This window comes from Protobothrops mucrosquamatus, unplaced genomic scaffold (assembly GCF_001527695.2).
Source record: "Protobothrops mucrosquamatus isolate PMUCROS unplaced genomic scaffold, P.Mucros_1.0 scaffold_223, whole genome shotgun sequence".
Lineage (NCBI taxonomy): Eukaryota > Metazoa > Chordata > Lepidosauria > Squamata > Viperidae > Protobothrops > Protobothrops mucrosquamatus.
The window spans coordinates 49,313-63,623 of NW_015386299.1; the positions used below are offsets into that span (position 1 = coordinate 49,313).

General features: G+C 45.5%; 1 protein-coding gene across 1 annotated transcript in view; it reads right to left on the reverse strand.

The window, feature by feature from the left end:
• Nucleotides 1-1,470: 1,470 nt before the first annotated feature.
• Nucleotides 1,471-14,311, reverse strand: part of NEK6 (NIMA related kinase 6) — a 38,062-nt gene continuing 25,221 nt past the window's right edge. Inside the window, exons 7-9 of the mRNA XM_015828188.1 lie at nt 13,736-13,830; nt 5,906-6,019; nt 1,471-2,568 (exon numbers count right to left, since the gene is read on the reverse strand). Coding sequence (XP_015683674.1) covers nt 2,458-2,568; nt 5,906-6,019; nt 13,736-13,830 — 320 coding nt within the window. The 3' untranslated portion in view covers nt 1,471-2,457. The remainder of the gene's footprint in view (nt 2,569-5,905; nt 6,020-13,735; nt 13,831-14,311) is intronic.

A 14,311-nucleotide genomic window follows, 5' to 3' on the forward strand; every position in this document is an offset into this window, starting at 1 on the left:
AGAGAAGGACGAGGGGGGACATGATAGCAGTCTTCCAGTATCTCAGGGGCTGCCCCAAAGAAGAGGGAGTCAAGCTATTCTCCAAAGCGCCTGAAGGCAGGACAAGAAGCAACGGGTGGAAACTAACCAAGGAGAGAAGCAACCTAGAACTAAGGAGAAACTTCCTGACAGTTAGAACAATTAACCAGTGGAACAACCTGCCTCCAGAAGCGGTGAATGCGCCAACACTGAGAGTTTTTAAGAAGAGACTGGACAGCCATTTGTCCGAAATGGTATAGGGTTTCCTGCCTGAGCAGGGGGTTGGACTAGATGACCTCCAAGGTCCCTTCCAACTTTTATTATTATTATTATTATTATTATTTTACAACGGTTGCAAACTCCCCACGGTCACGTGATCAAAATCCAGAGGCTTGGCAACTGACACGTACTTAAAGACGGTTGCAGGATCCCGGGAGAGTCAGGCGACGAGTCCCCCTTTGCGGCCTTTTTGGCAAGCTAAGTCAAGGGGGAGGCCAGTCTCACTTTACAACCGTGTCACTCGCTGAACAATTGCGGCGATCCACTTAATAACTGGGGCAAGGAACGTCGTAAAGTGGGGCAACGCTCACTTAACAACTCTCCCGCTTAGCCACCTAAAGAGGGACGCAATGGGCGTCCCGGTTTTCAAGCCCCTCATCGGCGCCAACTCAGCGGACCCTTTCTTTTTTTTTTTACAAAGAAAACTTTTATTTGGGTAAATGGTTGGAAGTCTCGCCTAAAAATGCATAGTTGCCTTTCCCCCCCCCCTTCCCTTTTCTGCAAAAAGACGACTTAAAGCACTAACAAGAGACCTGAACAGTGGCGCATGAGAGATAGAGAGTGCAGTCAGGTGGAGCCGAGCGATCTTTTTAAACTTCCCCAACAGCCCAAAACCTTTTCAAAGCTGTACCCCAAAAGTAGGTAGCCTTCCCACCCAATCCACACACACACACACACACATCCCCAAAAAACCGCCTGCAAAGCGATGGAAACCTTTCGGAAGAAGAGAACCCTAAGCAGCTGGAGACAGTTGCAGGATCTTGGCGAGAAAGTCAGCCCACATCCCACCCATCCTGCTTCTCACTTGGGCAGCCGTTCCTAAAACCCTTTGTTCCAAGCTGGGGACTTAATTAGCACCGCTGCTTTTCTCAAAAATGCAAAAAAAACCCAAATCCCCTGCCAGTAGGTGGTATCTTTTAATCTTTCCAGGAGAAACTTTTTTCCCCCCTCCCCGCTGTTACCTCCTGTTCTAAAAAGTGCTTGCAGAAAAAAAGCTAATGGCTACCCTTCCCGAAGCCGGGCCCCCGAGAATCCTGGTTGCAAGGGATGGCGATCCCCCAAATTAAGGAACCGTAAGTGGCTCCGTCAAATAAAACACTGAAACCTTGCATCTCCGGAACGCTTAAGTCTGATTATTTTTTTTTCTCTTTTCCTTCAGATCAGCTTGTTTTAAAAATTCACATTGGTAAATGGGTTTTCACAGTAAAGAAGCAGGGAATTCAAAACCGCATTCCTCTGGACTTACCTGGCTTTGGTGGCCCATGGAGGGGGTGCCACATGAATTTTAGGGGTTCGACCCTGGTTAGAGATGGGCTTTACAGAACGGTACCCAGCGCTCATTGGCTACGGAGTCTCGTAGCGGCCGTGGCAATCTCTTAACCAGGAAAAAAAAAAAACCACGACAAAACACGACACTCCTTTGGTTTGAAGCCCACCCAGGTCTCGGGAGCCAGAGTTGACAACACACACCGCAAAATAGTCATTCTAAGGGTTTGCTTTTAAAAATAAAATAAAATTCATCCTCTTCCATACCACTTTTTTTGCAACAGAAGGAAATACAAATTAAAACGCAGGTCGGATGTCTGTTTGTTTACAAAAAAAAAAAGGTAATACATGAACTAAAAACTGAACTTACTAATAACCACTGCTAGAAGAAGCAAAGTAGCAGTTATACACATTACAGGCCCCCCTCCCCACAAAAAAAAACCTATTGCAATTCTTACGTTAGGATTAAAGTGATTTCCCCCAAGGAATTAATTTCCCCAATATTTCACATTAGTTAAGATACAAGGGGTATGTCAAAATACACCAATCAGAAACCCTTGCTATATAGCCTAACTTAGATTACACACAACGGTTTGAAGAAAGGATCTTTTTTAAAAAAAAAAAGAGAGAGAGAGAGAGAGAGATCTACATCGGTAACATGTTATCCGGTTCCGGAAGAGGCAACTCATGCTGGCGACCACATCGCACCGCCGTGGCTGGGAGCAGATCCACCCGCCGGGCGCCTGTACAGAAATCATGGAAGGATCTTCCTACGAAGGCTCAACTCCAACCCATTTTTTGAGTTCGATGAGGCACCGCTTGGTTTCGTCTGAGACAGAAGTTAAGTAAGACTAAGCTGGGAACCGTTCTCCTTGCAGAGCGCGGAGCCACGCTTCAAGTGCTGGACGTCCAGACGTGCATCTGTTTCACTAACTGGTGCACGTAACTAATATCGGGCCTCTGATCTGGATCCGGGTAGATACACATGCTGACCAGCTCCCGCAGCTGTGAGGAAAGAAAAGAGGGTGGTGAACACACAACGGTCCATCCCTCTGGACCATCCAGATGTGTGTGTGTGTGGGGAAGAAGCCACCACAACAGTCTAATCGACAGTAGATACTGTCAAGTTTCTAGGTTCCGTAGTAGCTCAAGACTTGAAACGGACACCTAACGTCAAAAATGTCATCAAAAAAGCACGACAATGTTCTTCCCGCACCAACTCGGAGAACTCAGACGGCCCAAGGAGCTGCTGACACAGTTTTAGAGGGGAATTATTGAGTTTGTGACCTTTATAACTGTCTGGTTTGGCACAGCAACCGAACAGGACAGGCACAGACTTCAACGGATAGTTAGGAGTGCAGAAAAGCCACCAGCCTGCCTTCCACTGAGGACCTGTGTACTGCACAAGCCAGGAAGAGGCCCGTGAAAATATCTCCAGACCCCTCACATCCTGGACATAAACTCTGTCAACTTCTTCCCACTCTAGAGCATTGGACACCAAAACAACTAAAGCACAAGGATAGGTTTTTTTCTCCCGTGCCATCGCTCTGCTAAACAATTAATTCCAACCACATTGGCTTACACCCAAGGACGTCAAACCACGTAGTAGGGCCGTATGACTATTGTCCTTCTCATCGTTCCTATTACCTATTTCTTTAGCACCTTATGACTATCACTTTGTTGTTTGTATCTTAACGATTTAGGTTGATTGCTTTGATTCGGCACCCTGTTATGATTTACGCTCATTTCTTATTTAGTATCCGATGACTATCACTGAGGGCTGTATCTTGTGATTTATGACAACTGTATTTCATGATTATGATCATGATTTATCACTTGTGTACGCCGAGAGCTTCTGCACCGGAGACAAATTCCTTGTGTGTGTCCAACCACACTTGGCCAATAAAGCATTCTATATCTATTAAAAAAAAAGAGAGAGAATTTCCAGGAGGGAGTGGAGAATGCTTGGAGGACACCCAACAGAGGTTCTCCAACCCAAGGAATGTTTGGCTGGCTTTTCTGGCAGGATTCGAAATGGGGCTTTGGGCCGCTTCCCAGATTCTTTATTGGGCGGGAGCCATGCGGTGGGACGGTCCATAAGAAGAGAGAGGTTTTCCCAGCGTCTTCTGATTGAACCAACTCGTTCTCCGGAAACTCCTCCTTCCAAAGAGTTTGCTTCTGGGGAGCTACTTGAGATGGACATCCTGCCCCGTGGTGACCTACTTGCTCCTTTGCTCGCATAATCAAGAGATGGAGAACAGCCACCCCTCGGCTCTTTTCATTTGGCACTTGAAAGACCGGGAGCTTTTAATTACAAGCCCCAGGAAACAGCGCATATAGCCTGTGGCACCGAGGAAAAACAGAACCGCTTGATCTTCTCCCCTCCTCTCGACGGCCAGAGAGGGAATGATTTCAACGGTAATTAGAAGGATGGCTGTCCCACATCCAGGCCCGGTGGATCGGGCAAAGCTCTCCAGGCAGAGGTCAATGTGGCATTTAATAAAATCAAATCAAATAGGAGGGCTGAGGGCAGGAGGGGGAAGAGGCTGGGCCCAGGGCAATTTGGATGGAGCTGTGAGAGGTTCAAGCGACTGCCTTGTTCTCTATCGATGCTCAAATTGCACGAATTGTTCTATAGGCAGTGGAACACAAGACAAGGATGCAAGACAATTCCTGATGACGCTCTCTCGTGAACGTCCTCCGGCACGCTGGCCTTGGTGCCGCCATGCCTGAGTGAGCCACGTTCCAGATCCTGTTGCTCAAAGCCTCTTTGGAGCTGCTGCCAAGCGGTCTTCTCACCCTGGGTTGTATGGTTAGATGTATGGTTAGCAGTGCCAGAGAGAAACCAACTGGTCGTAACTGGAGAAGCAGGAGGTGGCATCTGTCAACCTGAACTAATTCCTCCTGTCACAAAGCAGATTCCAAAAGAGCTGGAATGACCGGTTGGACAAGGCTAGGGATAATCTTTGAGGGAACCCACAGTCAGGTCTGTGGGTCACCTGGATGGCCGAAGCGGGCCCTTTGCGCATCAGCAATCAAACACTTTCAAAATCCCACGTGATGGGAAGCCCACATTATTTAGTTAAGACAGGTAGTCCTCAATTTACAACTCCTCACTTAACAACTGTTCAAAGGTAGGACCTCCCCAGGGCTACCTATGACCCATTTTGGGAGTTACGACGGCCATACATGCCTCTGGAGTCATGGGATGATATTTTGGGCATTTGGCAAAACGCCCATCGAGGACAATGGAATTGCTCAATGATCGTGGTGTTTGATTGACAACCCCTGCAAAATATGGGCTCAATTAGCTGAGGACTCCCTGTAGCTAAGTTAGTAGTAGTTGTTGTTAGCCGTGAAGTCATGTCCGACCCATTGTGACTCCATGGACAACGTTCCTCCAGGCCTTCCTGTCCTCTCCCATCTTCTGGAGTCCATTTAAGCTCACGCCTACTGCTTCAGGGACTCCATCCAGCCACCTCATTCTCCGTTGTCCCTTTCTTCTCTTGCCCTCCATCTTTCCCAGCATTAGGCTCTTCTCCAGTGAGCCCTTCCTTCTCCTTAGGTGGCCAACGTTAGTAGTAGTAAGTAGTAAATTAGTAAGCCAATAGATCAGGAGCTGAGCAGCAAAGATTCCTGCACTTCCTGGCCAGAGGTGACCAAGGTGGCTTTTTCTGCAGAGACAAGGTGGCTTTTTCTGCAGAGACAACCTGGATTCTGCACAAGCTACCGGATCCTGGTTTTTCCTAACAAGGCGAGGCCTATCCGAGGGAAACTTTGGGAACGGGGTCCTGAGAAGAACACACACACCCCCTTTGCATTCACGGAGAGCAGTTGGTGGGCTTTCAAAGAAGTAGCCATCTCAACGGCATTTGCAAAGTCTTAAACTGGTTCTATTTTTCGGCTGGACGCAGGAAAGCAACAGCCAGCCAGCTCCCAAGCATGCCCTCCTCGTGTCCCCCCCCCCCCCGGTACATTTCGCAAGCAATTAAGATCAATCAAAGCTGGGCCTTTGAACTTCCTGGAAAGCCATTCCTGACTTGAAGTGATCCAGAACTGAACGAGATGACGAGAGCTATCCAAATCTCCCTGGAGGCCACGCTAGGCGACACACCTGGGAAAGAAACCCAGTTAGGATGCCCCTGCGCCCTCCTTCCTTCCCCTGGCATCCTCGAACCCTCCCTGCTTTCAAAGACCACCCGCCCAGCTTGAGCAATCCAACAGGGAAAGTTTTAAGGTGTTTTGTTTTTCCTGGCGTGACTTTGCAAGCTTCTTCCCCCTACCGAGGCTTCGGTACCAGGCAGAAGGGAGCGTTCTGGCCCTCTGCCAGGATCTCTCTTACCTTTTCAGAGTAATGCTCGGCTGGCAGAGGTGGGTAATCGCACTGCTCGATCTTTTGACAGAGGGAGAAAAGGTTCATTTTGTCGCCGTAGAAGGGGCTCTGAAGAGCTGCCATCTGGGAAGAAAGGGTTTGAAGAATGAGGGACGCCGCGGAAGAGATCTGCCTTAAAGCTCGCTTCGCTCTGAGCAAAGGGTGCCCAGATTGTTTGGTCCAGCTGTTTGGCTGACGAGACCTCTATGCTTTGAAGACTGGCTGGAATGGATCCCTGGCTGGGACAGTCAGAACAGAACAGAACAGAACAGGAGCTGGACGAGACCTTGGAGGTCTTCTAGTCCAGCCCCCTGCTCAAGCAGGAGAACCTAGACCAAGGGTAGACAACCTTGGCTCTTTTATGACTCGTGGACTTCAACGCCCAGAGTTGGCTCAGGAATTCTGGGAGTTGAAGTCCACGAGTCATAAAAGAGCCAAGGTTGCCTACCCCTGACCTATACCAACTCAGACAAGTGACTGTCTAGCCTCTTTTTAAAAAATCTCCAGTGATGGAGCGCCCACGATTTCTGGTGCAAGCTGTTCCCCTGGTTAATTGTCCTCCCTGTCAGGAAGTTTCTCCTTAATTCCAGGTTGCTTCTCTCTTTGATCAGTTTCCAACCATTGTTTCTTGTCCTGCCCTCTGGTGCTTTGGTGAATAACGTGGCAGCCACTCATATACTGGAATACTGCTATCATGTCTTTGTGGCAGCCACTCATATACTGGAATACTGCTATCATGTCTCCCCTATTTCTTCTTTTCTTTAGACTGGTCGCCTCAGAAACCAGCATATTGATTCTAGATATCAGCTGCTCACAATGGTATTTTTCCAACTATTAATTTTCTTTCAAAGGGCCAAAGAGGCAGGCTGGCCTTAATAGAAACCTCAGAGTGTTTTTAAAGAAAAGATTAGACAGCCATTGGTTTGGAATGGTATAGAGTCTCCTACTTGAACAGGGGGTTGGACTAGAAGATCTCCAAGGTCCCTTCCAGCTCTGTTATTCTATTCTATTATATTCTGTTCTGTTCTGTTCTGTTCTGTTCTGTCCTGTCCTGTCCTATCCTATCCTATTCTCTCTTCCATTCCATTCTATTTTCTGTTCTGCTCTATATTCTATTCTATTCTGTTCTGTTCTGTTCTGTTCTGTTCTGTTCTATTCTATTTTCCATTCCATTCTATTTTCTGTTCTGCTCTATATTCTATTCTACTCTATTCTGTTCTGTTGTTTTCTATTCCATTCCATTTTCTATATTCTATTCCATTCCAGTCCATTTTCTATATTCTATTCTATTCTAGTCCATTTTATATATTCTATTCTATTCTATTCTATTCTATTCTATTCTATTCTATTCTATTCCATTCCATTCCATTCCATTCCATTCCATTCCATTCTATTCCATTTTCTCTATTCTATTCTATTCTATTCCATTTTTTCTATTCTATTCTATTCTATTCTATTCTATTCTATTCTATTCTATTCTATTCTATTCTATTCTATTCTATTCTATTCTATTCCCTATTCTATTCTATTCTATTCCCTATTCCATTCTATTTTCTATTCTGCTCTATATTCTATTCTATTCTATTCTATTCTATTCTATTCTATTCTATTCTATTCTATTCTATTCTATTCTATTCTATTCTATTCTATTCTATTCTTCCATTCCATCCCACTCCACTAATGATATTGGTGTGCCGGGCTGCCCACCCCAGGCCCATCCAGATGAATCAGGGAAGGCCACCCAGACTAGAACATTCCCCTTGATTGGGGACCACCCTCCCCGGGACAGGAATAATGACTCCAAAAATGGAAGACTCGGCTTGGCCAGGTCCAAACGTTGAAGAAAGCCAATGTAAGCAAAGAGAAGTCTATCAGGTTCCTGTGCTCCTCGCCAGCCATGGGGAGCTCTGCCACCACCCCAGAGATGCTCAGAGGATTCAAAGCGGGTCTCTCTTCAAGGGAATGACCAGTTCTCTCTCTCTCTCTTCCCTGCACACAGAGAGTTGGGTCTGTGTTCAAAGGGAACGCCTCAAGCAAGCAAGCCAGGCCAAGCCTGGTGGGCAAGGCAGCCCCCACCGCCATCCCGGTCTCCTGGGCAGGCCCAGCGGCTTATTAATCCTTAATGCTATTCAAGGGCTCCCCTGTCACTCTCGCTATCCTCCCCTGCTCCCAGCCCCCCCCAAGACAATGAAAGACACCCCCCTCCTCCTCATTAAGCACTATTGGATAATTGTGGATATTATGCACTCTGGCCAGATAATCCCTTTTTCCCAATTCGTTTGGAAGCAAGGCGGGGACAGATTGGGAAGCTTTTGTCTTCTTCTGCGGATCCTTCGGGCTCCCGGCTTTAATGAGGAGTTGGATCGTGGTTAAGTCATGGGCAGTTCAATCCCCAGCTACAAAGAGCACCTCCTAACGAGAGACTAGTTTTAAAAGGGGAAGGGGGATCTCATTTCCAACCCTGTGTAAAGCCTTCCTTGATATTTGCTGCAGGCGTGGCTCCCGGTCAAGGGAAAGGCGAGAACGGAGAGGAACCCATGCAGGTGTAAAAGAAAAAAAGATGTTGAGACTTTGGAAAAAGTTCAGAGAAGAGCAACAGAGAGGATCAGGGGACTGGAGGCTAAAACATAGAAGGAACGGTTGCTGGAATTGGGCATGTCTGGTTTAATGAAAAGAAGGATTTTGGGGTGGGAGGACGAGAGCAGAATTCCAGTATTTGAGGGGCTGCCCCAAAGAAGAGGGAGTCAAGCTACGGATGGGAACTTATCAAGGAGAGAAGCAACCTAGAACTAAGGAGAAATTTCCTGACAGTTAGAACAATTAACCAGTGGAACAATCTGCCTCCAGAAGTGGTCCCTTCCAACTCTGTTATTCTATTCTATTCTATTCTATTCTATTCTATTCTATTCTATTCTATTCTATTCTATTCTATTCTATTCTATTCTTCTATATTTTATTCCTATTCTATTCTATTCTATTCTATTCTATTCTATTCTATTCTATTCTATTCTATTCTATTCTATTCTATTCTATTCTATTCTACTCAACTCTACTCTACTCTACTCTACTCTATATTGCTTAGCCGATGGGTCACCAATGGTCCATACTGGTTCCATCTTCTCAAGGAAGAGAAAAGTTTTACTTGTCTTAAGATTTGGAGAGCAGCACTTAAGGCAAGCTTCTCAACTCAAGGACATCCCTGTCTTAAGGACCTCCAAACCCAGATCATACCCTCAAAGGAAAAAAAACCCATTAGAAACCAATTGTCGTCTGAATAAGAGCTGGTCCAGCAGAACCATCCAGATGTTGTCTTCTAGACAAACACCTCGACCTCTCCCAAAAGGCTACTGGGTAGGACCAGGGTGGAGACCCCCAAATGATGTTCTTAAGAACAATCTGACATTTAATAATAATAATAATAATAATAATAATAATAATAATAATGATGATGATGATGATGATGATGATGATGTTGGAAGGGACCTTGGAGATCATCTAGTCCAACCCCCTGCTCAGGCAGGAAACCCTATACCGTTTCGGACAAATGGCTGTCCAGTCTCTTCTTAAAAACTTCCAGTGTTGGGGCATTCACCGCTTCTGGAGGCAGGTTGTTCCACTGGTTAATTGTTCTCACTGTCAGGAAGTTTCTCCTTAGTTCTAGGTTGCTTCTCTCCTTGACTAGTTTCCATCCGTTGCTTCTTGTCCTGCCTTCAGGTGCTTTGGAGAACAGCTTGACTCCCTCTTCTTTGGGGCAGCCCCTGAGATACTGGAAGACGGCTATCGTGTCCCCCCTCGTCCTTCTCTTCATTGAGTGAGAAGCATCAAAGAGAAGCTTTGCCAAGATCCTTTCAGGGGTGGCCTAACAGATACCCCAGCCGCTCCTCCCCACGGAAATGGATTGTCTGGTTAGAACAGCAAAAGCTGCTGACGCTCCCAGCTATTTATTTATTTTTATTTTTATAGAAATGAGAGAGAGAAAGAGAGAGAGAGAGAGAGAGAGAGAGAGAGAACTAACTGATCTTTTGCCAAGTTATCTGGATGACACTCTCCGACAGAAGGGGGGGGGGNGGGGGGGGGGACAAAGCTTCACGCACACACACACACCCCAGTTTTGATCAGATGCGTCCTCGTACATCCACCGGGGGCTCGTAAACGTCAAGATAAGGGGGCATAATTCCAAATCGTGCATAGGCACCCTCCAGTTTGAAATAATAGGGAAGTCAATCCCGACTGGCACGCCTGCCTCCCAGCGATCTGCAGATGAGAATCTCGCCGCTTTATCGGATTCGGCATAGCGAGGAGGGAAGAGACGAGAAAGCAGGGCAAGGAAACTGCCAGTCGGCAGTTTCAAGGATGAGAAGAGAGCTCTGGGGAACCGGACATCGAAGGACCAGATGTACGGATAAGTCCTCGGCTTACAACAGTTGATTTAGTGACCATTTGAAGTCACGGTGTCACTGAAAAAGGGAGGTGGGATCGTTTTTTCACTTTTATGACCGTTGCAGCCTCCGTGCGTTCACAGGATTTACGTTTGGTTGCTTGGCAACTGACTCACATTTATGAGGGTCACAGTGGCCCGGAGTCATGTGTGATTCCCTTTTGTGACCTTCTGGCAAGCAAAGTCAAGGTATAGGGTTTCCTGCCTAAGCAGGGGGTTGGACTAGAGGACCTCCAAGGTCCCTTCCAACTCTGTTATTCTATTCTATTCTATTCTGTTCTGTTCTATTCTATTTCCCATTCTATTCTATTCTATTCTATTCTATTCTATTCTATTCTATTCTATTCTATTCTATTCTATTCTATTCTATTCTACTCTCTATTCTCCATTCTGTTCTATTCTATATTCTACTCTACTCTACTCTATTCTACTCTACACTACTCTACTCTATATTCTAATCTATTCTATATTCTAATCTACTCTATTCTATACTATTTTATTTTATTCCATATTCTATTCTGTTCTGTTCTACTCTACTCTATTCCTATTCTATTCTATTTTCTATTCCATTTTCTATTCTATTCCATATTCTATTCTATTCCATATTCTATTCTATTCTGTTCTGTTCTGTTCTATATTATAGAACCCTTTTCCTGATACATCTGATGGCCACATTAGGAGAAACTAAGGCTGCCTTTGGCTGGGTCTGGCCCAGAAACCCCCAGAGCTGGACCTGTCCCCAGATGAGTAGAAGACCATTAAAGTCACGCTGTGCTCTCTCCCTTAATCCCAGCCGCCATATCGCATCGATTTTGTCGATCGACTTCTCTGCTCTGATACCTCTCTGCTCCTCGCCAAAGCCCACATGAAGCTTTGGTGTATTGCCAACAAATTAATCAGCACCTATCGAACTGCTGGATGATGGCACCCGAAGCTCACGACGGCAAGCACACCGCCTTGTTAAACAAGCATCTGTTACACCTGGGACTCCTCTTTACATCAAGCGGCTCTTTTACCAACCCAGTTCTCCTGGGAATGTCCCTTCTCGAAAGCCAGCATGGAGAGGTCTTGGGTTTTTTTATTTTTCCTGGACAGATCTGTTGTCCTTTGTCCATGTTCCGTGCGCCGGCAGAAAAGAGGGCCAGCGTAATTACAACCGTTTGGGACCAAAACGCTTTGGGAGAAATTTCTCCAAATCTAAGATCCATCATCCATCCATCAGAGGGATAGAATCAAGATCACGTGAAGTGTTACTACCACTTTACAAGGCCTTGGTAAGGCCACACTTGGAATACCGCATCCAGTTTTGGTCACCACGATGTAAAAAAGATGTTGAGACTCTGGAAAGAGTGCAGAGAAGAGCAACAAAGATGATTAGGAGACTGGAGGCTAAAACACATAAGGAACGGTTGCTGGAATTGGGTATGTCTAGTTTAATGAAGAGAAGGACAAGGGGGGACATGATAGCGGTCTTCCAGTATCTCAGGGGCTGCCCCAAAGAAGAGGGAGTCAAGCTATTCTCCAAAGCCCCTGAAGGCAGGACAAGAAGCAACGGGTGGAAACTAACCAAGGAGAGAAGCAACCTAGAACTAAGGAGAAACTTCCTGACAGTTAGAACAATTCACCAGTGGAACAATCTGCCTCCAGAAGTGGTGAATGCTCCAACACTGGAAGTTTTTAAGAAAAGACTGGACAGCCATTTGTCTGAAATGGTATAGGGTTTCCTACCTGAGCAGGGGGTTGGACTAGATGACCTCCAAGGTCCCTTCCAACTTTATTATTATTATTATTATTATTATTATTATTATTATTATTATTATTATTATTACTATATTAGATCCGAAGGGCCCCACTGAGCTGCAATCTTTCGATTAAACCCTAATGTGGTTTAAGTTCCACTCTTTCAAGGTGGGTTATTCTGGGCCGGGCCCTTTCTTTTAAAAAACGAAATACAGGTAGTCCTGACTTACAACAGTTTGTTTAGTGACCGTTTGAAGTTACAACGCCATTGAAGAAAGGGATTTATGACCGTTTTTCACACGACCACTGCAGTAGACCCAGGATCCCCGGATCAAAATTCAGAGGCTTAGCAAATGACTCACATTTGTGACGGTCGCAGCGTCCTGGAGTTACGGGATCCCCTTTCGCGGCCTTCTGACAAGTGAAGTCAAGGGGGAAGTGGATTCATTTAACGACCGTGTGACTAAGTTAACAAGGCAGTGATTTCACTTAACAACTGGGGCGAGAAAGGCCGTAAAATGAGGCAAAATTCACCCGTATGGATGGATGTCATGTCAGATTATCAACCAGCCAGTGGAACAGCTTGCCACCAGAAATCGTGGGCGCTCCATCGCTGGAAGTTTTTAAAAAGAGACTGCACAATCACCTGTCTGAGATGGTATAGGTCCTCCTGCTTGAGCAGGGGGCTGGACTAGAAGACCTCCAAGGTCCCTTCCAGCTCCGTTCTATTCTAGATCCTGTCTTGGGGTGATGAATTTGTGAAGGGCCCCGTTTGCTAGCTGTGTAGCTAACTGCTTGTCTTGTTCTTATGTATGTGTTATTTAACTGGGACTTTTGTAGCATTTTTATTGTTTTGCAATGTTTTTAATTATATACATTTGAATTGTAAGCCAGTCAGAATCATGGACTAATATAGAGGTTATAGGAACTGAATGAATGAACGAAGCCAGGGATAAACTTGGCTGTGGGAGGAATATTATTGCTTTTTCAACCTGCTAAAAAATTCAAGCAAGTTGTAAAAATGCCCAGTGCTGGACGTTAAAAAGAGTCTAAAATTTTATATGTTATCTGGCTGTATTTCTAACTGGCCATGTAAATTTAATCTGGACGTTCTCAGTCTTTTTAGTGCTTTTAATTGTTTTAAAACGTTTAAAACTGCTTTTTCCAGTTTTCAATTGTAAAATATTTCTTTCGGTATTGAACGGTAAGCTGCACAGAGATATTTTGAACTGTTTTTATATCTTTTTCTGCATTGAATTGAAAGATGCAATATATTGACTCGGAAGGAAGGGGGGGAAATAGAATAAATAAGTAAATAAGTAAAAAGGATCACTGACTCATTTTTTTCCCCTCTCCTAGCCTGCATTTAAAAATCACCCGGCTGCGTTTTATGATAATTCTGCTGGAAACCCCAAATTTACTTCCACGTTTTCAGCAAAACTGCCCCATAGAGAACCACTGCTTTGTTTAACAAACCTGGCATTTCCTTAATGGCCAGGATAAAGGCTATAAACTCAAGACTGGCTATGTGAGTCACCCCATTTTACGACCGTCATGACTTATAACCACGGTGGGCAGAGAATATATCGTCGTATTACAGAAAAGCAGTAAGGGAGACTTACCTCGTACAGTAAGCAGCCCAAAGACCAAATATCTGATTTAAAATTATAGCCGTTTTCGTGTATTCTTTCCGGCGACATATAATACGGTGTTCCCACTGTAATAGACAAGATGAGGCAAAAGCGGTTAGAATCCTTGGTTTTAAGGAAAGACCGGGGTGACGTCATGCTCCATTCCAGCGACGTCGCCCCCAAAGTGGACGACATTGTCTGTTCTTTCTAGGGAAAGCCTAATATATATATATATATATTTACTTTTTGCCTGGCACCAAACCAGCTGGGGTTTCGGAAAAGACCAGGGCAGGGGTGTCAAAACTGCCAGCCCGCAAGCCGGATGCATCATAGCGAAACGACACCCATCCCATTGCCGGCAATGGGGGAAAAAAGTCACGACACGTCACGTGACGTTGTGAGTTTGACACCCCTGGACGAGGGTGATGTAATGCTGCATTCCAGGAACGTTGCCCCCAAAGTGGACAACATTGTTCTTTCTAGGAAAAGCCTGACTTTTTTTGGGTGGTGGGGGGGACTTTTTGCCTGGCACCAAACCAGCTTGGGTTTCGGAAAAGACTAGGGCAG